General features: G+C 42.9%; 1 protein-coding gene across 3 annotated transcripts in view; it reads left to right on the forward strand.

Moving 5' to 3' along the window:
- The window catches only part of Fut10 (fucosyltransferase 10), a 121,189-nt gene that overhangs the window by 16,690 nt on the left and 78,503 nt on the right, over nt 1-25,996 (forward strand). For 2 of the 3 annotated variants that reach the window (XR_003851402.1, XM_029569249.1), the window contains exons 2-3: nt 9,529-9,819; nt 16,878-17,172. Coding sequence is in view for 2 of the 3 variants with exons in the window: in XM_029569249.1 (XP_029425109.1) it covers nt 9,682-9,819; nt 16,878-17,172 (433 nt within the window). In the remaining variant the exon portion in view is untranslated. Of the gene's footprint in view, nt 1-9,528; nt 9,860-16,877; nt 17,173-25,996 lie in introns of all 3 variants that reach the window. The other variant, XM_008844924.3, reaches the window with a different exon arrangement.

Here is a 25,996-nt window from a genome sequence, read left to right on the forward strand (position 1 = left end):
CAAGTCCTAGAGGGAATCGGACTGGAGGGAACATACCTCAACATAATTAAAGCTATATACAACAAACCCACAGCCAATATTCTAAATGGAGAAAAACTGGAAGCATTCCCATTAAAATCAGGAACCAGACAAGGATGTCCACTATCTCTACTCCTTTTCTACATAGTGCTTGAAACACTTGCTAGAGCAGTAAGACAGGAGAAGCAAATTAAAGGAGTACTAATAGAAAAAGAAGACTTCAAACTATACCTTTTTGCAGATATACTATACCTAAGAGATCCCAAAAGAAATCTCCTAGAACTGATCAACATTTTCAGTATAGTGGCAGGTTATAAAATCAAAGAAAAAAAATCTTGGAATAAATCTGACTAAAGACACCAAAGATCTCTACAATGAAAATCATAAATTGTTAAAGAAAGAGATTGAGGAAGACACCAGGAGATGGAAAGACCTCCCATGCTCATGGACTGGAAGAATTAATATTGTAAAAGTGACCATCCTACCAAAAGCAATACATAGATTCAATGCAATCCCAATCAAAATCTCCATGATGTACTTCACAGAATTAGAAAAAAAAGTGTCCTTAAATTCATATGGAAGCACAAAAGACCCCAGATAGCCAAAGCAACCCTGAGCACAAAGTGCAGCACTGGGGGGATTACTATACCAGATCTCAAAGTATACTACAGAGCTATAGTCATAAAAACAGCATGGTACTGGCACAAAAATAGACACATAGCTCAGTGTAACATCATTGAAGACCCAAACCCAAGTAAATGTGATTTCAGTCACCTGATATTTGGCAAAGGTGCCAAGAACACACAATGGAGGAAAGACAGCATCTTCAACAAATGGTGCTGGCAAAACCAGATCTCCACCTGTAGAAGAATGAAACTAGATCCTTACCTTTCACCTTGCACAAAAGTCGACTCTAAATGAATCAAAGACCTCAATGTGAAACTGGAAACCCTGAAACTATAAGAAGAAAATATTGGCAGTAATTTACAAGACATAGGTGTAGGAAAGGATTTTCTAAATTGGACAGAGTTGCTCAGGAATTAAGGTCAGCAATCAACAAGTGGGACCTCATTAAACTAAAAAGCATCTGTACAGGAAAAGAAACAATCAAAAAAGTGAAGAGAAAACCCACAAAATGGGGTTTTCATCAGTGACACATCTGACAGAGGTTTAACATCCCAAATATATAAAAAACTCAACAAAGAAGTGAGAAAGCAAATGAAAAATTAAAAGATGGGATAATGATCTAAACAGAGTTCTCAAAGGAAGAAATAAAGATGGCTAAGAAACATCTCAAAAAGTGTTCAACATCATTAGTAATTAGGGAAATGCAAATTAAAACCACCCTAAGGTATCACCTTACCCCATCCAGACTGGCTAGGATAAAGAGAACAAATAATACCAAATGTTGGCAAGGATGTGGAGAAAGGGGAATGCTCATTCATTGCCGGTAGAATTGCAAACTCATGCAGCCTCTATGGAAAACAGTGTGGAGGACTCTTAAAAAACTATGAATGAACCTACCATATGACCCAGTATATGGCACTCCTTGCCATATACCCAAAGGACTCATCCTATTGTAGAGACACTTGTACAACCATGTTTGTTGCTGTTCTTTTCACAATAGTAAGAGATGGAAGCAACCTAAGTGCCCCTCCACTGATGAGTGGTTAACAAAAATGAGGTATATTTACACAATGGAGTTCTATTCAGCAGTAAAGGAAAATGAAATAATGAAATTTGCAGGTAAATAGATGGATCTAGAAACTGTTATACTAAGTAAAGTAACACAGATTCAGAAAAACAAATGACATGTTCTCCCTCATATGTGGCTCCTAGCACCACATCCTTTTAAATTCCAGGTCCTTTTAATAAGATGATACAATACAGCAGTCCCTTCTGCATGAAATAACTACCATCATGACGACTTAGGCTGAGCCTGATTGCTAAAGATCGTCACAAGGGGCTTTTTGATGGTTGTGCTCCTTCATTAAAGGAGGGGAAATCAGGGTCATTGTATCATCACCAGAGTATCCAGCTACTCTTCGCAGCCAACTGTGTGTAATTTGGCCCTAATCACACATGGTCACCTGGATTTGGGGAGGGCTAAAAGTATACAGTCTGGGGAAGGCTGGACCCCTGCTGGGTAAAGGCTTTCCAGTGTGCATACCCTCAGGTCATTCATACAATTCAGCAATCTCTCAGTTATTTAGGTCAGTAAGCTCAGAAATTTCACTTATTCACCAGTAAAACTTTAATCAAACATTGGCTTGACACTAGAACCTTAAAAGGGAATAAGCATTGATTAGCATCCCCAGGAAAAGAATTCTCACAACAGATAGAAAATTTATTTGTTAATGTTATTATGTCTCATAATTATTAAAAAAAGAAAATGAGGGCTGAAGAGATGGCTCAGCGGTTAAGAGCGCTGTCTCCTCTTGCAGAGGACCCGGGTTTGAGTCCCAGTACCCACATGGCAGCTACCAACCGTCCTTAACTCCAGTTCCAGGGGAATCTGATGCCCTCTTCTGACCTCCAAGGCATTGCCCGATATGGGTGCACTCACATACATGCAGGAAATACACTCAGACATGTAAAATAAAAATAATAAATAAATGTATTTTAAAAAAAGAAAATGAGAGTATAAATGATGTTAAAAGGATAGGGGAATGGAGCTATTTTCCAAAATAGACAGAAAAAATGAGAAAGCCTATGCTAATGATGGTCTGTGTAGGTTTGTTATGATATATAAAGGATGAGACAAAAATAATATACACATAATCTTAAATTTTCTAAGGTCATAGTTTAGTCAACTAGTTTAAGGAAATATTATATATATATATATAGTCAAGTTTTATCTGAGAATGTTTATTTTTTTTTCCCCAAAGCTTTATCTACATAGTACATGACAATTAAAAGAACCAGACTGGTGGAACTAACCTTCTTGGATGTTTAACAGCCATGCTTTGAGGCCTATACTAATCTGGCCAGAAGGACTTAAAGGAGAGTTTTTGCCCCTTGCCCTCCAATGTTGACCATGTTCCAGGGGACTATGGAACATCTCTCAAAATGTCCTGTAACTGTGGAGAATCACCGGTCCTTTTGTTCAGGGAGGACATGGAGACCCCACCGGATGGACTTGAATCAGGTTCCAGTCTACAAGAGGAGGGTCAACACAGTGGAAACATCTCATTCATGCTTCCAAGTGAAGCCAGACATGGTCAAGCAGGACCTTTGACTTAACCTTCACATAGATGGAACTGGTAAAATAAAAGATCCAGGAGCTCTTTCTAAGCCCATGTGACCCCCAAGGAACAGATTACAAAATGACCTTAAGTGTAAATATAAATTGATTTATTTGGGCCAACTGTATGATCTTAAACACCCAAAGAGAAGGTATAACCAAAGAGTAAAGTGATCAGTATATTTCAAGAATCAAGGGATTACACTTCTCAGACTTTAGGCTTGAGTCTATATAAAAAGTTATTTAGACAATTATTTCTCATTGATGACTTTGTTCCTAACCAGAAAGTGCTGCTCAGATGCAAGACTTCAAATCTTGGTCTGCAATACTGTAGTGTCCACCTGTAGCTAAGGGAGACAACCTGTTATTGTTTTAAAATGATGGCCAAATTTGTTCTCTCCCCCTATCTGGAAGCCTTGAGAGGGAACTGACAGTGATTCTAAACACTCCAATAGCTATCAAAATGCCTGAAAGCAAATTCTGAATCTATCATTCTCTGTTCCAGCCTTGGGCAACAAAAGAAAAATGAGGAGGACCCCAATAGAGGGATGCTTTTGGAAGCCCTTGTCAAGAAAGTCCAGTGAACTCTCATATGAACATTTGAAAATTGCCCTGTTCTTTTTTCTGGTTCCCTGTCTAGAACTTGTAATGCTAATTACTCTTGCCTCTACTTCCCCTTCACACCTCCTGTTCACCAGTCAAGGACTTTCTTTTCTCCCTACATACAAGAGTTATGCAATTTGGGAGTCTTTTAGATAGACCCACTGAAGGGGCACCCCAGTTTCCTGACCTTGTGTCCCTGTTCAGCATGGAAGAAGTCAGTTGGTCTGCGTCCTGTTCCCTATTGGCAATTTGGGTAACCTCTTCAGAGGATGGTGTGGTAAGTATAGGAGGTAGGAACTGGCTAGGCAGTCAGGGTAAAAAGGCCCCAAAGAAAAGCAGCCAGTTTCTTGGCTAAAAGTCAAAATGTCCTTGAGCCTCTAAGCAACATACTCCGTTCCAAAGGTCAATAATGTTGAAAGTGTTTGGTAGCTCTTATTTAATCTTTAAAAGATTTTAGGGTTACCTCTTCAGAGGGGGGAATGTTAAGAGTGTCTAAAAGCCCTATAAAAAAATAAATCAAAGAAGAAAAGGAGTACATGAAGTTATCAGACAAAAGTGATGGGGAGATATGGGAGGGGTTGGGGGAAGAGTGGGCATGGACTTGATCAAAGCCTTATTTGCTTATATCCCTGTGTGAAACCCTCTATGAATTATTAAAAAGAAGATGGTTATATTATTACATTACCTAATCTGGGCTACATTAAGTATAGCTATAGTAAATTGATTTTGGATATAAATGAAAATCCAGTATTCTTTCTATCGTGCAAGGGAAAGAAAGAGTAGTTGAAGTTTATTACTTACAGTGAGTAAACCAAGGCTTAGAAACGTAGTAACTTTTCCAACGTTTGAATTTTGTTTGAATGATGGAACCGGAAGTTGGAATTCAAAGTGCTAGCTGTACATTTTATGTAGTTGATAGTTGTTAGTATCTACTGAGTAGAATTCTGCAAGGTGCTCTTGAGGTTCTTAGAGACTTTGTTTCCTTTTCACTTGGATCCACCAGCTGTTCTACACAGGTTTATTGGCTCTGTTTTCATGAGGCTTATGCAGATAACCTGTGAGTATTAGCATTATTTGGTGCAGAGTTTGAAATATTAATGTTTAAAAATAGAAAAGAATCCATGAACTTCAGTGCCAACATGGTAGTTGGGACTCAGTGCAGTTGGGGGAGGATCAGTGTGCCCAGGCTTGTCTTTGCTCCTGGTAGCTGTCCCAGCAGATATTAGTGGGCTCCATTGCTTTCTCCTTTATCCTTTTGCAAGGATATGATGATGAGCCAGCAGCATGTTATATGAATTTCACTTCACTTTCTATGTAAAGGTATAATAAAATGAATACTATTTACATGAAAGGAGGCCAAACATTTACTCAGTATATATGTCAGATTTTGATGGGCAGACTTCTGTGAAAATATATTTTGTATTGAGTTTTTTTGAGAATTTCATACACTTAACTACCCCATTTTAATTTCTTCTTTTTTTTTTAGATTATTTTTATTTTATGTGGATCAGTGCTATGTCTGCATGTGTATTAAGTGTACCCATGTTGAGCAGTGCCTGTGGAGACCAGAAGATTGTGTTGGGTTCTCTGGGACTGGAGTTATAGACTATTTTTAGCTGCCATGTGGATGCTGGGATTTGAACCTGGGTCCTTTGCAAGAGCATCCAGTGCTCTTAACTGCTGAGCCATCTCTCCAGCATGTTTTAATATATTTTTTTAAGGCCAACCAAGTCTAATTTAAATGTTCTTTGGTGTGGTCCATCCCCTGAAACCTGATGGACCTACTCAGAGTGGGACCATTAGGGAAAACTGACTCTCCCCTTCCCAGTAGCTATTAGTTGCCAATAGTGCCTCAGCTAGGACTAGGGCTTCTTGCCCACCATCCCCCATCCTGGGATTTTCTCTGACTTGAGCTTGTGCATGCTGTCACAAGCTCTGTGAGTTCATGTAACTGTCCTCCTGTTGAGAAAACTCTGTTTCCTTGTGGTCATTCACCTCCTCTGGCTCTTACAATCTTTCCACCCCCTCTTCTACAATTGTCCCTGAGCCTTTAGAGGAGAGGGTGTGATATAGGTGTCCTCTTCAGGGCTAAGTGCTCCATAGTCTCTTATTCTTTGCACATTAGTTGTGGGTCTCTGTGTTAATTACCATCTGCTGCTGGAAGAAGCTTCTCTGGTGAGAGCTGAGAGGTTTGGTAATCTGTGCGTATAAGAAGTCATTAGGAGTTGGTTTAATTCTGTGTTCAGTTAGCAGAATAACAGTCGTAGGCTTTCCCCACTGCCTATAACATGTCTAGCCACAGGTTCTTGGCCCTAATAACCATGACAGGTTGTGAATAAGAACTGTTAAATCTTGTGAAGCAGGCCTTAAATCCAACCAGAAAGTGGTTGCTTACTCCTATAACATTTGTGCCACCATTGCACCAGTGGGCACATTTTGCTGAGTCAGTTATTGTAGTTTGAAGGCTTCATAGCTGGGTAAGTTTGGTGATTACCTTTTTCTTCCGATAACATGTATAGCCCCTTCAAGTAATATGAACTCTAGCCAGTAGAGTTGAAACTTTTGGGTCAATACCTGCTTCATGTATCCTTGTTTGTCATCTAGGACTCATGTCTGTAGTATCTTCAGCAATCTTAACATCAAGTTCTGGCCTGTAACCAAGAGCAATGGCAATAGCTAGTATTGTTTCGAGGTCTATGGGACCCCCTTGGTGAACACCTCCAAAAGAGAAAGTCCATTCCTGGCACTGGGCTTTTTATTTGCTAGCTTGTGGTATCTGGTAGGGGCATTGTCCCTCCACTGTAGAGTAACTTCATTTAAACCTTTCTTTTTCCTTTATTTGTTTTTTTGATTATTTTAGTGTATGAGTGTTTTGTCTACATGTATGTAAGTGCATCATGTGCATGCAGTGCCCACAGACCAGAAGAGTGTTGGATCCCCTGGAACTGGAGTTATGGATGGTTGTTAGCCATCATGTGGGTGCCATACCCAGGTCCTCTGCAAGAGTAGCCAGTGCTGTTAACCTCTGGGTCATGTCTCCATCCCCTTTAAACTCTTCTTTATATCTGTATCAACTTTAAGAAGCTTTTGTAGTAGGTTTCTGTAGGAATTTTTCAAGGGGGCTTTGTCATTAGTTTCTTTCCCATACTTTCTCCTCTGCCCTCACCTCTCCCGTCCCACCAGCTCAGCCCTTCCTGCTTCATTATTTCTCTTTCCTCCTTTATATCACTGCAGTCTATCCCCCCACCCCCTGCCCCGGGGATGCTCACTAGTTTCCTGACCTCTATGGATTTTCCAATTGAAATACACATACCTACAGATTGAAACTAGCATCCATGTATGAGAGAGAACATGAGGATCTGTCTTTCTAGGTCTGGGTTACCTCACTCAGGAAGATTATTTCCAGTACTATACATTTAACTGTGAATTTCATTTAATTTTGTTTTCCTTAACTGCTGAATGATATCCCATTGTGTACATGTACCATAATTTTGTTATCCAGTCATCATTTGATGGACATCGAGGTTGTTTTCATTTCCTCGCTATTGTGAATAGAGCAGCAATGAAGATGGATGAACTGGTGTTCTGGTTTGTTTCTCCACTGCTGTGGCAAAACACTCTGATCAGTATCAACTTGGGGAGGAAAGAGTTTATTTGGCTTATATTTCCCTGAATAACAACTCATCAGGGACCCCAAGGCAGGAACTCAGGGCAGGAACCTGGAGGCAGGAGCTGGCACACAGGCCACGGAAGAATGTTGCTTACTGACTTGCTCCCCTGGCCCATGCTCAGCCTGCTTTCTTATACAATACAGAACAACCTGCCCAGCGGTGGTACCACCTACAGTGGGCTGGGCCCTTTCACATCACTCAAAAATCAAGAAAATACCCCACAGACATGGCCACAGGCCAGAGCAATGGAGGCAATTTCCCAGTTGAGGCTCCCTCTACCCAGGTGTGTCAAGTTGACAGCTAAAGCTATCCAGCACAACTGGTATCTCTATATAGAGTCATTTGGGTATATGTCCAAGACTGCTATGGCTGGATCATGTGGTAGGTTTATTTTCTAGCTTTTTGAGGAATCTGCACACTGATTTCCACGGTGGCTGCCTCAGTTTGCACTCCACACCGGCAGATTTTCCCAGTCTTATATCCTATACACAGTAACTATGATTATCTCCCTTCATAAATTGAATTGTGAGGATGTTAGCTTAAGCCAGTCGGGGAGTTGAGATTTGACCCCTGGAAGGCCACTGTTAGAGCCCATCCACTTAGTTGATGTATTTTGGGAATTCCATGAATGAAAGAGGAAAATTCACTTTGGGTGATTTTTGAGACCAAGAGTCATTGTGTTATTGAGGAAGAAAAATATCCTAAATTTAAAGGTCAATCAACAGAGGAGCCAGAGGATGGCCCAGTTGTTATGAGCACTTATTGTTCTTAAAAGGACTGGAATTTTGTTTCCAACACCCACATTACACAGCTCACCACCACTGTGACTCCAGTTCTAGGTGATCCAGTACTTTCTTATGGCCTCCATGGGCACCTACTCACACAGACACACACGCAGACACACACACAGACACACACACAGACACACAGTCACACACACAGTCAGTCAGTAAGTCAGTCAACAGATCCTTGAGACCAGAGTTAAGATGTAGGCCTTAACCCAACCATCTTATCATAATTATATCTCTAGTTATATTGTTAATTTTGCATCCTGAAGACATGTGACTCAGACTCAGAATCCAGCTTTTGGAGTACTGTGCAGCAGTACCGCCCTTCCTCTGGAAGTCAGTCCCACTCTACTTTGGCCCCAAGAGTGCCATTTGACCAAAACGTTGGACTCATAGCATACTGAGAATAAAAGACATTCAGTGGGACTATTTTATGCCTTTTAAGATTTCTTTGAGGTGGCTAGGTATGTGGCTCATTGGTCAGAATGCTCACCTACCATACATGGAGCCCTGGGTCTATCTGTAGCATACCGTAAAACCAGGTGTGTTGATGTGTGCCTCTAATCCCAGCACTTGGGAGGTAGAAGCAAAAGAATCTGAAGTTCAGTTATCCTTGGCTACACGGTGAGTAAGGCTAGCCTGGGCTTCATGAGACTCTGTCTTAAAAAGCAAATCCCCTTTTTTTTGTTTTAAAAGATCAGCCAGTTCAGATAGATGAAAACCTTACTTGAAATTTCTAGAGACTCAAATTGCTGAAACGACCCACTGCTTTTTGTAATTCTATAAAACTTGACAAATATAAACCAGTAGTCAGAATTCTTTAATGAGCTGAAGTTGATTTCCTTAGTTGATCAGTATCTGTTTTGACCAAAATGTGAACATTTTTCCCCCTAATTTTTAAGGAAGTGGGTGGATAGTCTATTTCTTTATTGAGACCTGGAGAGGAAGTGACTTCATGTAAGTGACCTTGGAATCCAGTCTTCTGAAGGCAAAGGAGAGATTTGAGATTGAGGACTGATAGAGTATGTGGCTTTGAGCAGGTCACCACACCACACTGGCCTCAGTTGCGGTGTCTTTGAGGGAAGTAGTTTTAGGCCTCCGTGATCCCAAAGGTGCCTTTTAATGTAAACCTTCCTGCTCCTACCCAGCAAGGCTACATGTATTAAACCTGCGCTGTGGCTAAAAGCTTATTCATTTGTTTCAGCGAGTTTCCCGCTGTGTCTGAAGACTCTCCAGCTGCTCTGATGATGGCTTAAGCAAGCTGCATGCTGCTCCGTCTCCGTGCCAAGCCAGGATCCCAGTCCTCCTTGGAGACCGGCTCCCAGCGGGAACGGCAGAGCAGGAAATTGGTGCCCAGATGGTTCCTTCATGTGAAGTTGTTTTGGGCTGTGGGCTGACGGGAGAATACTTGGTCACCAGGCCAACACACTGTCAGTCCCCGGAGGCAGGACAGCATGGTGTGGATTCAGAGGAGGAAGCTTTTGGCCTCGTGCCTGTGCGTGATGGCTACTGTCTTTTTGCTTGTCACACTCCAGGTACTGGGAATTTGGGTTGTGTAGTGCAGACTTGTTCTGGGGCCCTTTACCATCTCCCTCCTCCCCAGTTCCCTTCCCTGAGAACCCTGAGTACTTTTACCTTTGCTTAATTTTTCTCATCAGGGGCTTTCTACTATGCAGTAGAAGGAGAACACCTTAATTCCCCCCTTTCTTTTTGAGGTGGGGTTAGGAAGACTGAACATCTGATCTTCCTACCTCCACCTCCCAAGTGCTGGGAAAAGAGACTTGTGCCACTATGCCCAGCCATTTTTTTTAATTAAAATTTTTTTGGCCATCCCCGGGTTATATGTATATTCCGTGAATCCAAACTCAAAAACTTTATTCACTCAGCTGCCTCTCCGGCTCCAGAACACTTTTTAACAGATGAAACTGAGGCCCCCTTCCCCAGATTTACTTAAAAAAAATTGGTGTGTATGTGTGTGTCTGGGTGTGTGTGCTCGCGTGTGTGATTGTCCTTGGAGGTGAGAACAGGGCATCAGATATTCTGTAGGAGAGTTACAGGCAGTTATGAGCTACGGATATGGGTGCTGGGACCTCTGGTCCTTTGCAAGAGCAGCATGTATTTTTAACTGCCACGCCATCTCTTCTGTGCTTGAGACAGGGTTAGTGGTAGGAGTGGGTGTTGTTCATGGGTGTGCTCAGGAGAAGCAAAGGCAGGAGGCTAGGGGACAGTTTGTGACTCTGATAGTCCTGACTTAGGTGTTCAGTCTTCTCAGTCAAAGCTCATTGAGTGCCTCAAAGTTTTCTGGCCACTTCTGAAAGACAGTGTTCTTGAAGAAGCAAGGAATATTCTGTGCATGGTATCTGAAAGATGTTCTGTATCTTGTAGTAAGGGCAAAATATACATAATTTCATTAATCAGTTCCTTTCTGTTTTTTAATCCATGAGACTATTGTACAAGTATGCAATAAAATACCATATTCATCCTCACTTTCCTCCCTCCAACTTTCCCGGTAACAACCCAACATCTCCAACTTCATGTTTTCTTTCTTTTTTTTTTTTTTTTGGTCTTTTTGAGACAGGGTCTCCTCATAGCCCCAGCTGTCCTGGAACTCACTATGTAGACCAGGGTGGCCTTGAACTCACAATGATCCACCTGCCTCTGCCTCCCAAGTGCTGGGACTACAGGCGTGTGCTACCACGCCCTGCCAGTTTTTTTTAAAAAATAAAATAACCCACTAAGTCCATTTAGTGTTGCCTATGTGTGCATGGGTGTTGGACCATCCACTGGAAAAATGATTGTCCCCCCCTATCAGTTGTCAGCTGCCAATGTCTTCTCAATGTAGGGCCTGAGCACACCACCCCATCTATGTGAGAATGTTGACAAGCCTGGTCTTTTGACAGTCTTGTGCAGGTGAGCACAGCTGCAGTGAGTTGTTGAGTGCAAGGCTGTGTCCTGTCCAGAAGACAGCACTTCACACCACCCTCCCCATTCTCTGCATACGTGCTTTACACTCCCTCTTCTGTAATGTGTAATGACACTGTTGATGAAAAACTACAATGCTTATATATTAAGAATCACTGTTTCCACTAGTTTATAGGGTAGGCAGATAGAGTAATTTGCCACATAAGTTGGGTAAAGGAAGATAAATTAAAGAAACAGTCTTGTCATGGATCCTCTTACGTTGCTAAAGCTGACATAAAAAGTTCCTTCTCATGATTCTGGGGCCTGAAAAGCCCCAAAACAAAGGTCTTAGCTGGGCTCTTTCTTCTGATTCCCTCCTTGACCCACGGGTGCTTGTCTCCTTCTGTTTTTTCCTTTCTTTTCCTCCCTTCCTCTCTCCCTCCCTTTCCTCCCTCCCTTCCTCCCTCCATCCTGCCCCTCCTTTCCTCCATCCCTCCCTCCCTTCCTTTGAGACAGGGTCTCACTGTGTAGCTATGGCTTCCGTGAAACTTATACAGATCAGGCTGACCTCAAACTCACAGAGATCTGCCTCTATCTGCCTCCTGAGTGCCGGGCTTAAAGGTGTGTGCCACCATGCCTGGCCTCTTCTGTCTTTATATGGTCTGCCCTCTGTACTTTTCTGTGTCCAAATTTTCCTCTTTTATAAGGCTTCCAGCTATGTTAGGGTCCTAATGACCTCATTTGAATTTAATTAACCCCTTCATGACTTTACCACCAAATATAGTCACATTCTAAAATACGTGAGCTTAGGGCTTCAACATATGAATTTTGGAGTGTAGAGTTCAGCCCATAGCACATTTTATAACATAAATCATGTAATTAACAATGCGATAATTAATCTTCATTGTTAACTTGACTGAATTTGGAATCATCTAGCAGATACACCTCTGGATATGTGGGAGGGCTTTTCCAAAGGGCTTTAATAGAGGCGGAAGCCTAACCCTGATGTGGGCAGCACCAACCCATGGGCTGAGCGGCCAGACTTAATGAAGGGCAAAGGAAGAAACCAGATGAGCTCACTTTCCCTGCCTCCTACTCTGCGGAGACATGAGGCGAAAAGTCCTAGCCACAGATCCCACCACCACATAGTTGCTGGTCTGCGTGCTTCATCCGCTGCAGTGCATTGTATCCCGAACCGTGAGCCAAAATTAGCCCCTCCCTCATGAAGATGCTTCCTGTCAGATACTTGGTCACAATAATGAGAAGAGTAACAGAAATGATAGTCTAAACATGAAAATGTAAATGCTTACCCCCAGCTAAACATTCTTGGAGGAAATAATTGATTTTAGACATTATTTTTCACTGTATTTTGTCAGGAAATTCATTGAGTATATATGTATCTTTATTTTTGAATTGTAATTATTTTGTTGCAAAATAATTCTTGAATACATCTGGAATGTTTTAAAGCAAATCTTTGATATGATAACAGCATTTCACTTGGCTATATATCAGTATGATTTTCTAACAAATCTGGATCACTTTTTAAAAAAATATTTTTATTTTATTTTTTTTTTTATCATGTGTATATGTCTGTGAGTTTGTGCACATGTGTTTAGTGCTAGTTACAGGCTACGCGAGCTGCTGATGGGGGTGCTGGGAATTGAACTCTGGCCCTTTGGAAGGGCAGTATGCAGTCTCAACCTTTGAGGCATCTCTCCAGCTCCTCATTTTTCTTTCTGATACTGGGTTTCTATAGCCCAGTATCATCCTCCTGTCTTTTGTCCTGAATGCTGGAATTATAAGTGTGTACCCTACATCTGTACAGGCCTATTTATTTTTATTTTTATTTGAGAGAGAGAGAGAGAGAGAGAGAGAGAGAGAGAGAAGAGAAGAGAAGAGAGAGAGAAGAGAAGAGAGAGAATATGCCGTGTGTTATGGGTTCTTGTGGAGGTCAGAAGAGGGTGTCAGATTTCCTGATACTAGAGTTATAGGAGGTTGTGAATCACCAGACATGGGTGCTGGGAACCAATTTCAGGTCCTCTGGAAGACCAGTAAGTGCTCTTAACCACTGAGCCATCCTTCCCTCCCAGAGACTTTACAAAATATAGCCATATAACTTCTCTCTCACCCAACACAGTGAACAGTAATTTCTCTGTACCTTCTATCACAGATATGTTAGATTTCTCCTAGCAAAAAGTCCTTTTATGATAGATTTGTTTGAATCTGCAATAAACAGATCCCCACACATTGCATTTGGTTGCTGTGTCTCTAATTTTGCATTTGTATTTTTTTGGAGATTTCTTTTATCCAACATTTTATGCTATGTCATGAATTTATTGAGGAAACTGGCTTATTGTCCTTTGAGTTAACTAGATTGTGGATCTGACTGATCTTAGCCTTAGGGTATCGTTTAATGTCCTTCCATCTTCCATATTTTCTACGACCTAATCATGATATCTAAGGATAATTATACTTTAAAAAGGCTGTTTGACAGAAAATATCTCCTTAAAACAGTTGGTATTATTTGTAAATGAACTTAAACTTTACATAGGACATGTCAGTCAGAAATGTGGAGCAAATTTTATATTCGAAGTTCTGTCTTACGCAGTTGTGAAAGCCTTTTTTCTTTAAGGTAAGGGTTGTACATTTTCAGGGAAGGTCAAATGAAGAAATAGTTTGGGGCTGTAAATTAACTCTATTCCATCAAGCTTGTGGGGGAAGAGCCACATTATTACTTCATAAAAATGCTGAGAAAGCTCTTGGCAAGGGTTAGGCTTTTGTTTTTCATACCATGGTGTTACAGGGATCTGTGCTTGTTTAAAGCTAAGGTAATTTTTAAAAATCTTTTCTTTATTATTTTTATTTTATGTGTATGAGTGGATTGCCTGTATGTATGTGAGTGCACCTGTGTCGTGCAAGCTAATATAATTTTTTAACTTTTGGAATAGCACTTGGCTTTACTAGGGAAATTCTTAATACTTTCATTGGTTGCAGATACTTTTGAGAATCTAGTGAGACTTTTGGCCCTTCCCCAGGAAGTTACAGACTCCATGTGATACACAGTAGTTAGTGGTCCCTCTCACACCAGGGTAGCAAGAATATTAAAAAAAAAAAAAGAGCTGCCTTTGGCTGCTGAGTGTGAGGCCCCATCCACACAGGGCACAGGCCCACTGTGGAGGGGTTAATAAATCATCTCTTGGGGTCTACAGGGGATCTGTTTCAGGACCCTCTGTGGATACCAACCTCTGCATATCTCAGAGTCCTTGATGTAACATGGCATAGTGCTTGCATAACTTATTGTGCTGGATAGCTTTAGTGTCAACTTGACACACCTGGGTTGAGGGAGCCTCAATTGGGGAATTGCCTCTATTGGACTGGCCTGTGGCCATGTTTGAGGGGCATCTTCTTGATGAGTGATGTGGGAGGGCCCAGCCCACTGTGGGTGGTGCCACCCATGAGCAGGTGGGCCTGTGTTGCATAAGAAAGCAGGGGTCAGGGAAGCAAGCCAGTAAGCAGTGCTCCTCCATGGCCTGTGCTCCAGCTCCTGCCTCCAGGTTCCTGCCCTGAGTTCCTACCTTAGGCTCCCGGATGAACTGTGACCCAGGATATGTAAGCTAAATAAACCCTTTCCTCCCCAAGTTGGTAGTGGTCAGAGTATTTTGTCACAGCAATGAAGAAAAAACTAAGACACTTATACACTCTTGTAAACTTTAAAGCTCCTCTAGATTATTTATGGTACCCAATGTAATGTAAGTACTATGTGAAGAGTTGTTAAACTGAATTATTCAGAGACTAACCATAAGTAAAAGAAGTTTGCACATGATAAACACAGATTCAGGTTTTTTTTCCTTTGAGTATTTATTGTGCTGGTGGAATCTGTGGCTGTAGAATCTGCGAATACGGATGGCTGACTGTATAAAGATAGGGATACTCCTGCCTTTAACTGCTTAATTAGCTCCACAGATAGAGACAAACAGACAAATAAGCAAAGTTTCAGTTACCTATAAAGTAGATCAGCCCTTTTCTGTCATAATCTTTATAATGCCACATTAATACCGAATCTTAAAACTTGATTTTAAAACCCCAGCATTTTCGGAGGACTACTGCCAGTTATTTTCTGTCCCACCCACCCTGCTCATGTCCCTGAGGAGCTGGCTGACTGAGACTATCTTGAAGTAGATGACAAGTGTGGCTTTTAGTGGAAGGAAGTGGAAGTTCAGTACTTGATGGTCTACTGCACCAAAAATATAAACTGTCTTTTCTTTTCAGTTTGGGGCCCTGAGGATGGCAGACAAAAGCTCTGCCATCACCTCAGCCCCTGTCTGGAGGTAGTTTTGACACTAGATATAATGTCACAATGTGAACACCAACTTCAGTGGGTATTTAGAAATAGAACACTCATGTACTTTAATTGCAATAAGAAATCATTTAATAATTTGTAACTTTCTTCCCCAGAGTGTGTCTCTAGCAGATCAGTAACAATGTATCGTAGCTTTCAAGAGACAGTAGTCTTCTGGAGACTGCTCTTTCATGGAAGATGGATGATGTACTGAATGTCCACTAGAATGTCAACCCGAATGGTGGATGCTTTGGGAGCTGTGTACATGCTCTGATCCCTAGAACCTGTGAATGTGTCACTTCAAATAGCAAAAGGGATGTTGCAGATGAGACTAATGCCGTCTGCCTTGAGGTGGAGAAGAGCTTTGGTGTGACTATGTCCCTGAAAATTCATCTGTTGGAAACCTAGTCCCCACTGTAACAGTGATGAGAGGTGGGGCTGTTAAGAAATGATGAGGCTGTGGATTAATGCCATTATTGTGGGACTGTAATGTCTAGGGAGTGAGTTGCTGAAGTATCCTTTTCTGGGGATGAAACCTAGGGCTTTGTGCAAACTAAGCAGGTGCTCTTCCACTAAGTACCTCCCCTCCCCTCCCTGCCTCTCTTCAGTCTTTGATTACATGGTCTTTAGAATGCTAAGAAACAATTATTTACTCTTAAATAATTTACTTTATGTGTATGAGTGTTTCGCCTGCATGTACGCGCACCTGTGTGTGCAGTGCCTGTGGAGGCAGGAAGAGGGGTCAGATCCTCTGGAACTGGAGTTATGGATGGTTGTTAGCTGCATGTGGGCATTGAGAACCAAACCAGGTCCTCTGCAAAAGCAGCCGTTGCTCTTAACCACTGAGCCATCTCTCCAGTCCCCAAATCTCTATTTTTTATAAATCACTCATCTTTAGACATTATGTGTTCAGCACTAAGTGGACTAAGACAGGAGTTTATCCTGAATTATCCATGGAGCACAAGAGTCATTAAGAGCAGAGAACCTTTCCTGGCTGTGGTCACCGAGAAAGAAAACGTTAAGAGTAAGGATGTGGTGTCACTGGCTCTGAAGATTGAAAGTGGGGCCACAAGGCAGCATTGTGAACAATCTCTAAGAGAAAAGGCAAGCAGTTGTGGATGTAGGGTGCTGGCCTTCGATTTTAGACCGCTGAGTTGCATTTCAAGCTCCTGACATCCAGGACTGTTATTTTAAATCTGTAAGTTGTATTTTGTTACAGAAAACTGACAGGGAACTGAATCACAAGATGAATGGGCAGTGTGCCAAAGGAAGCAGACGGATTGCGCTCTGGTAACTGTTGTCTTCACTTTCAGGTAGTGGTTGAGCTTGGGAAATTTGAAAGGAAGAAGTTTAAAGATTCTCATTTGCAAGATGAACGCAAAAAAGTGGAGGAAGAGCCTAAGCATCTTCACCCATTCCCTGAGAAAGAAGCACTAGCCTTGGGTGGGAAGAGCAAAGCAGATGTTGGTGCTCATCCCATCATGCTCTGGTGGTCTCCACTGACTGGGGAGACCGGCAGGCTGGGCCAGTGTGGGGCAGACACTTGCTTCTTCACCATCAACCGGACCTTCCAGCACCATCCCATGACCAAAGCCTTCCTGTTCTATGGTGAGTTGGGCTTTAACTCCCTCCCTTTGTATGTCTTGTTCAAATCTGCATCACTGCTTATGTCCTGAGAGGGCAGAGCTCTCTTCTAGCACCTGATGGCACACTTAATTTCCTCCGTGCTGGTTCTGTGGGAGGCCTGAGGCATTTAGCACATATCAAGCAGCCTTGGCCAACATGGGCTTGGTTGGGTGAGACAGTGTTTATGGAGAAGAGGAAGTATTTTTCTCATGTTTTCACAGCTAAGTGTTGTGCTTACTGAACACAGTATTTGGAATTGGGTGCTGTTAACATCACTTCAGGACTTCATTTGGGATGAAGGCAGGGGATTTTGATTACCATGACAGATGTTTAATTGGATATAAGCAAGCATGATGTTCTTTATTTCTTTGATGTTTGTTTAATCAAAACTAAAGAATGAGCCAGAGGGATAGCTAAGGTGGTGAGGTGCTTGCTGTGTAAGCATGGGGACCTGAATTTGATCCCCAGAACCATGTAAGACAGACAGACCTGTGGTGCACGTTTGTAATCAGACAGTGGTCTAACCCAACTCTAAAGCCTAATGACCATAACAACCAGCACAGCAAACCACCTCTATTGGTGCAGTGGTGGCACTGCTATCTGGGGTGATCAACAGCTATCTAATTGGACTTAAAGCCTCTCAGAGGGAGTGAGCTCATGGATGACACTGTAAACATATGGCTGGAGAGGTCATAGATCCTAGAGAAAACCCTATCTATGTCTGCCATTTCTCTCATTGTGACCTGGTGCTCACCAATTAGGCTAGGCTGGTTGGTCAGGTAGTCCCAGGGACCCGTTTGTCTCTACTCTCCCAGTACTGTGATTATAAATGTGATATGAGCCACCATGTCTGGACTTTTTATGTGAATTATACAGATCAACTTTAGGTCTTTCTGCCTGTGGGCAAGCACTTTATTGACTGACCATCTCCCCATCCCCCAAATCAAATATTAAACATGTATTTGTTTGTATGGGGGATTGAAACCAGGGCCTTGTGCATGCTAGGTAAGTGCTCTGTCATTGAGCTATGCCTCAAGCCCTACTACAGTTTTGTTGACTTATTTTTGTTTTATGTATATGATTGTTTTGCTTGCATTTAAGTGCACCATGTGCATGCAGTGCCCACAGAGGCCAGAAGAGGGCATCAGGTTCCCTGGAATTGGAGTTCAGATGGTTGTTAGCCTTTATGTTTGTGCTGGAAATGGGATCCCAGTCCTCTGCAATAGCAGTTAGAGCTCCTAACTACTGAGCCATCTCTCAGTCCCCTCACCCCCCACCAGTACATCAGTGGTTCCTGAAGGTGAAACACGTGAGCATCTGTCCGCCAGCACCGCTTCCCACCCCCACGCCGCAGTTAGCTCTTTACCTCTTCTCCTCCCCCTTCTCTGGGATGGCGTACCATCTCTTCATCAGTTTGGAATTTGGAAATGATTGCTGTGCTGGGGGACTACTTTCTTCTGCTATGGTAGGAACTCACATAGGTGTGGCTGGTGGGAGGCTGGTGAGGCAGGGTTCAGCAGGACTGTTCAGGACTCTGATCTACACGAAGTGATCCCACACTTCATTCTGTCATCACGCAAGGGCCGTAGTTCTCTGAGGTGGCCACACCTTGGTCCAACTTCCTGACTTGTCAACAGTTTTCCTTGGGTGTCACCATTACACCACAGATCCTCTTACTTGCCAGTGACCCTCTTTGAGAACCAAGTGTTTGTTATCTTTATTAGTATGTCATTCAAGGCTCTGTAAATCTACTCTAGCCTGCCTTCCAACCTTAACCCATCAATTCTACTAGCTAACCCTTGGGTACAAAAGTCAGACTAGAACAGCTGCTGTTTTGGATATGCCACAAATCCTCCTGACTTGGCATCATGGTTTATTCAGTCTCTGTGTACAAAAGGGTCCATTTGTATTTCTCTTCCAGAATAATCTAGCACATACCCTGCATTTGATTAGCAGTGTAGATGAACAGCAATTTCTGCTATTACCCAGCATACACAGGGCACGCTGACCGTGGTGCCACTACAGAAATGTCCATAGCTCTTGTGAGATAGGAAGGATATCAGAAAACACTTTCTAAGGCCTTGTTCATGAAGTAGGAGACAGACTGGGGCAGCTCAGTGGTAGAGCTTGTGCTTTGCACACATGAGGCTCTGCATCCAGTCCTCAGCACCAAAAACAGAAACAAAGTGGGAGAGATTTGAAGTCGACCTTGAGGGAAAGTGCAGGCGGGTTGTGTTAGGATCTGATGACATTCCAGTATGAAGAGCAGTGTGAATGGGGTGTGCAGAAAGAAAAATCAGAGTAGTGTCTCTATTCAATATAACATGGAATTCTGTGCAATGGAGCGGTAAGGATTGAAGGATGTATTGGGACTGAGCAGGGATGGTGACCTAAGAGTTTACATCCAGTTAGAGGATGGTGTTAGGGAGTCACTTAAAGCTGAACATCCTTTTAAGAATCAACTACGGGGAAGGGGCAGAAAAAAAATCTCAATGACAGTCTGCGGATGTGGCTTAGTTTAGACTTGCCTTGCGTGCACAAGGATCCAGCTTTGATCCTGAGCTGTGCGAAAGCAGAAGCCAATTCAGACAGAACACTTATGAACCATCCAAGATTCTCTTCCACCAGAGGAGCCATTCTTCTCTGAATGCCCATCTTCTACATGCCAAGCACAATGCTGATTGTGTGTAAGAGAAGATAATAAGGTTCCCATGGCCTTTGGTTTTGCACTGTGTGGCGGTCTCGTTCCTCATACGGTATGAGGTTTTTGGAGATAGGGCAGCATCAGCTCATCTTTGTATCTCTCTGGCCTCCATATCTAGCATAGTGCTTTCAGGATGGCTGCTGTTAAAAATATTCAGAGACTTTGAGCTATAATGGACCCCAGTGTCTACTCCTTTGTTAAATTGAGGGTCAAGGATATGTTATTGCTGCTAGCAGTTAGCAGTGGGGCTGGATGGGGGGGACACTTTTCTTGTGCATTTCTTCTTTCTGTTGTTTTTTAGATTAGGGCCCCCCAGTGTAGGCCAGGCTGGTCTCAAACTTCAGGTCCTCCTGCCTCGCCTTCCTAGTGCTGAGATTCCAGGTATTGTACTCTGAGATGCATGGCCCCAGCATACTTTATATCTGAGGGATTCAAATCTTTATTAAATAAGTCACTTATGCTGCAGTGGAACTCCGGTTCTGCAGGGCTGAAAAAGGAAAGGCAGAAAAGGGATTGGGGTATCAACAGTGGACCCAAAGAAGGGAGAGGGAACTAGAAGGAGCAGGCTACCTCTAAGCTTTTATGAAACAGGTTGTTTGTTTAAACTATTTTCTCTTTCTTCTTCTGTCAGAAGATTTATTTAGTTAATGAAAGCATGTTCTGGAGGTAATAAAGACTTTAAACAGACTTTAATGAACACTTATGTCTGACTTGAGCCATTTGTCACAAGCCCAAAGTGACAAAGTCAGGTAACCATGGATTGAAATGTCCAAAACCATAAGGCAAAGCAACCTTTCTTCTTTATGAGTTGATTTCGTCTCAGACTTTGTTACAGCAATGGAAATCTGACTAGCATACTCAGTATCTTCCTCAGAGCTAGACGGTAGATTGTTGCTGTTTAGACTGTTACTGTTTACCTCTCTTCTGTCTGGGTTTCATGCACGCACTTTTGTTTGCTTATTCCTTCTCAGGCACTTCATTTGTTCACTTTTCATCTGTTCATGACCTAGATGATAAACGAACATTGTGTGTGGAATGAGGCCAGCAAACATTCTGCTTTTTTCTTCGCATTGTCCCTTAAAAATACTTTATTATTTTTATTTTATGTTTATGAGTGTTTTGCCTACATGTTTGTAAGTGCCTGTGGAGGTCAGAGGAGCGTCGGATCCCCTGGAACTGGAATTTAGGTTGGTTGTTAGCCACCATGTGGGTGCTGGGAAATTGAACCTGGGTCCTCTGCAAGAGCAGTCAGTGCTCCTAATTGCTGCGCCCTCTCTCCAGCTCTTGTTGTTGCTTTAAAACCTTATTGAGGAGGTTAATTTTCTTAAACAAAAACTGTGAGAGATATGCTTTTGTGATCAGTCTTTAAAAAACAACGTTCCGATTACTTTAAGTTGCAAACTGCTCCAAGGTTGCCAGGCGGACTATTGGTCCCATGCACTCACAAAGTTGGAGCCGGCCTGCGTTCTATCTTTCGTTCCGTTCCGCTGTCCTGTTGAAGTCAGTTATGGTCTTTCTCCTCTGCACCCCATCTTTGCTCCTCTTCTCTAACTCTCACTCTGCTTTCTTCACACCAGATAGAAAGGGGGGCAGTGAGAGAAGGGAGCAGAATTAAGGAGTTAGGAAGTGTCTAACTTGGCTGGGGGGGCTTCATGTTTTCTGCACCTGCCTGATGGGAAGAGCTGGTGTCCTTTAGGACCGCAGGTAACACAAGTGTACTTTCTTTTATTCTGGGGCATTTTCCTTGGTACTTAAAGTCTTTCTGGTGGACATTAGCTTTTATAGTTTTCCTTCCAGAGAGCTTTGTGTCTGCTCTAAGTCAGGTGGGCCGACTTCCCTTTCCTGAAATTTTGCACAATGCTTCTAGCCCTTTCTGTGGAGGGGCTTCCCACTCTGTGCTACAGTTTTAATATGAGGAACCCAGATTCCACAGGTGTCTGGGAAGCTCTTGGCCACTCTCATCCCTCCTTGTTGATCATGTCACCATATCACAGAATAGCATTCCCCTGGGGCCCTTTGACCCCTCACTTTTCTGGGGAGATGGGCTGAGGGGTTTGGGCTTGGCTTGCAGTCCTCTTGAGCTGCTCTGGGCAATCTAGTATATCTCTAGGTCTTCTAGAAAGCTCCACTGAAGAAGGGCATATAGAACTGGCCCAAAGCCCTGTTCGCACACACTCTTCCTAGTCTCCCAGGATCCTACCATCCATCCTGTGCTCTTAGCATTGTAGAGCAATCAAAGAGCCACAGAATGGGTCCTCTTTCTTCCCCTCTGCAAGCCCTGTGAGTGGAGGCAGGCAGGAGCTTCTGTCATAATTTCTTTGGAGTCTTGATACTCTGCTGATTTGTTCCAACATTTAGTTATACACATCTTTGGTGAAATCACTCACCAGACCCCTTGTGTGTTGGAGATGCACAAAAGGTAAGCAGGTACATTTTTACCAGATTGTTTCACTATTGTCATAGTGAGGCCTTGGTAGATGCCCTCATGGCTGTTTTAGTTGCATTGGGTTTTCCATCCTTATCCTGGTTTTCTTTCCTGTGGCTGTGATGAAATACCCTGACCAAATACCCTTAGGGGAGAAAGGGTTTATTTAGTCCACAGCTCCAGGTTACAGCCCATCATAACAGGGGAGTCACAGGTGGCAGGAACATGACGCATCTGGTCACATCCACAGTCCAGGGCAGAGAGAACAAATGCATGCATTTTGTACCCCTGCTTACTACTCAGCTTTTTCTCCACTTTTACACAGCTCAGGACTTCAACTCAGGGACTGGTGCCACCCACCATGGGCTGGGTCCTTCCCACATCAATTCACATATTCAAGATGTCCCATGGCAGTTCCTGCAGGTCAGCCTAACACAGACACCCCGATTGAGTGTCTCTTCCCAGGTGGTTCTAAATTGTGTCAAGCTGGCAACTAAAACTAATCATCACACTCTCTCAACAGCTACCAACTACTCATAGACCCTCAGGGATGGATGGGAGCCTTGTGAGTCCTTTCCAACCATGGGAGGATGTTGATGGGACCAGTCTTGTATAAGTCTTGTGCAGATAATCACAGCTGCGGTGAGTGCCACAGCCATGTTACCACCTATAGAATTCCACAGTATGCTACCTGTCGTCTAGCTCTTACATTCTTTCCTTCCTCTCATCTGAAATGTTCCTTGAGCTCTGGAAGGGGTGATGCAGATGTCCCATGTAGGGTTGAGCTTTCAACAGCCCCTTATTCTCATCACTCTGGCCAGTATGAGCTTCTGCGGTTAGTACTGCCCACTGGAAAGAGAAGCACTTCTGATAAAATCTGACTCTTATTACCTTTGAGGTAAAAGTTGTGCTTTTGCACTGACAATAGCCAGGAGCAAGCATCCAAAATACAAACCTGTGGGGGGACTTTGCAGAATCAAAACATGACATTATTCAACTTGTCCCCATAGACTCATGCTTACCATTCTGAATAGTCTCAACACTGTTAAAGTCTAAATTCGGGGATGGAGAGATGATGGCTCATGATTAAGAACACTGATGCTCTTGTCGAAGACCTGGGCTTGAATCCCAGCACCCATGTGGTGACTAACAACTGTCTATAACTCCAGTTGCAGGGGATCCAATGTCCTCTTCTGAGCTCCACAGGCATTGCATGACATGGGTGCACTTGCATACATGCAGGAAAACGTTCATACACACATAAAATAAAAAATAATAAAATGTCTAAAAAAGTGTAAATTCTTGGCCAGGCATGGTGGTGTACACTTTTAATCCCAGCACATGGGAAGCAGAGGTGGGTGGATCTCTGTGAGATCAAGATGAACCTAGTCTATATAGGGAGTTCCAGGCCAGCCGGGGCTACAGGGAGACCCTGTCTCAAAAACAAATGAATAAAGAAAAAGAGTCTGAAGTCTTTTTTTAAAAAACATTCAAAGCAGAGTCTTATATAGGACTCCCTGTAAAGTCAAGAGGAAAATGACAAAGCATTCCCATTCCACAAAGGGGTAAAAGGGGATGGTGAGCACGGATTGGACCAAGCAGGATGAAAGCCAGCAGGGCCAACATGGTGACGTGATGTCACATCAACAGGCTAGTCTGGCCCCATCTCTGTGGCCTTGCTGTTTGCAGCACATGTGGCCTCTCCCTTGGGCCCGCACTTCTTGGTACCTTTAGCTTTCCTTAGAAGATGTCCCGTGTTCCTGGAGTTTTCAACATTCTCGGGTTTACATTTCAACTTAGGCGTCACTGTCCCAGCTTCATGCATCTTAGGTACTCTGTGCAGGGACTCTAACCTTGTTGCACATTGCCTGGCCTCACAAACTTTTCTCTAGAACTTTAGCCCATGACCCCATAACTCTTGCATTCTGTGAAGTAAACACCATGTGGATGACACTAGAGCTGCTGCCAGCTCTAGATGGAGCCAGCCCCCTTTGGATCGTGGCTGTAGCAGCCTTGAATGCTTTTATGATTGAACCAGGGAAAACATTTGCCTAAGTGGCCCTTTTCCAGAAGGGAACCTGCCCATCTCTTTCTTTTTAAGTGAAAGTCCATCAAATGGGCTTGTGTTTATGTCTTTGAGCTTCTGTGTGAGGGTCTTGCACTGAAGACTCCTCTTCTTATTGTCCCTGCAAGGCACAGTGTCTCTTTAGTGGTGCTGATGTGTCTAACAATTACATCACTTTATTATTGCCCACTTGGTCCAAACCTTTAAATACAATCATACTTCCATATCTGCTCCACTGCTTGCTCCTGAGTCATAAACCTGGGTGAAAGCAGCAAGCATTGATGCTGGGGCCTGAATGCTACACTATCTTGAAATGGCCTTTGCCAAATAAATTAATCCATTGACATATTCAGTTCTCCCAAACTCCCACCAGAATAGCCCTTTAAGCTCTGGGTACAGCGTTCTCCAGCATCTCTAGCCCACATCTCCAAGGTCTAAGAGCCACATGGTAAAATTCATCACAACACTCCACTTCTCTGATGTCAATTTCTTTATGAGTACTTTTGTGTCTCAGTGACTAGAAAACCTGATAGAAACAACATAAGGGAGGAAAGGTTATTTTGCCTCATGATTTCAGAGGGTTCTAGTGCATCATGGGTGGGAAAGCATGGTACAGCAGCTCAGTCTGTGGCACGAAGCTACGGCTACTCACATGGTGGCAGACAGATGGCAGAGAAAGGACCACAACAAGGGTGAGTGTAACCTTCAAAAGCTCTTCCCCAGTGACCTATTTCCACTCATCAGGCCCTGCCTCCTAAAGGCTCCACAGGTATCAGGAATGGCACCAGCTGGGGAACCAGCCCCCCCCAAAACATATGGGAGACTTTTCACATACAGTTATCTCTGACTCTGTGCTTTTCCAAAAGAAAACACAGTGTAATCCAAAACAAAATTCTGTGATTTTAGTGAACAGCCAATCGACTATCTTGAGCATTAACACGTGGTTATTCATGATTTGTTTGAAAACGATAAGAAGATAGTAATTGACTCTATTAAGTCTTGTAGAAAAATATACTTGAGCTGCCTATGAGCCTGGATCCACAGTACGCTTGCCATGTGTAGCACTGTTCTATGGAAAGTCAGTGAGGCCACAGTGGGGTGGTGGGGCTCTGGTTTTGTAACCTTTATTATGTCAGTTGGATATGATTGATTATCACTTCATCTAGGGAAGATGCCAAGGTTAATAACATGAGGGAAAGGCTGTCATGAAAACAGAGGTGTGTAATCTTATGTCCATCAAGAAGCAGGCACAAACTCAATTGTCAGCCAGTTGTTAAGGTATTTCATGGGAACATAAAAAATAAAAACACTAGACTTTGGCCCTTATAATTGTGCTGAGTTTTGGTGGTCATTCATGTAATATAAAGTGTGGGTCGTTCTGCTAGCTTACATCAAATGAATGTCCATCTGTGGGAAGTCTCTTCAGATGATACTAACGTGATGAGAAACTGGCTAACCTTTCTTGCCATTTACACTTTCTGACCTTCCCCAGTCCCTCTGTCTATCTGTCCCTCTCTTCCTCCTTTCTTTGCATGCACACATGCACACATGCTTATGCCTCAGCATACATGTAAAGGTCAGGGAACAACTTAGTCAATTCTATCCTACCATA

The sequence above is a fragment of the Nannospalax galili genome, unplaced genomic scaffold (genome assembly GCF_000622305.1).
Source record: "Nannospalax galili isolate Female #2095 unplaced genomic scaffold, S.galili_v1.0 scaffold680, whole genome shotgun sequence".
In the NCBI taxonomy this organism is placed as follows: domain Eukaryota; kingdom Metazoa; phylum Chordata; class Mammalia; order Rodentia; family Spalacidae; genus Nannospalax; species Nannospalax galili.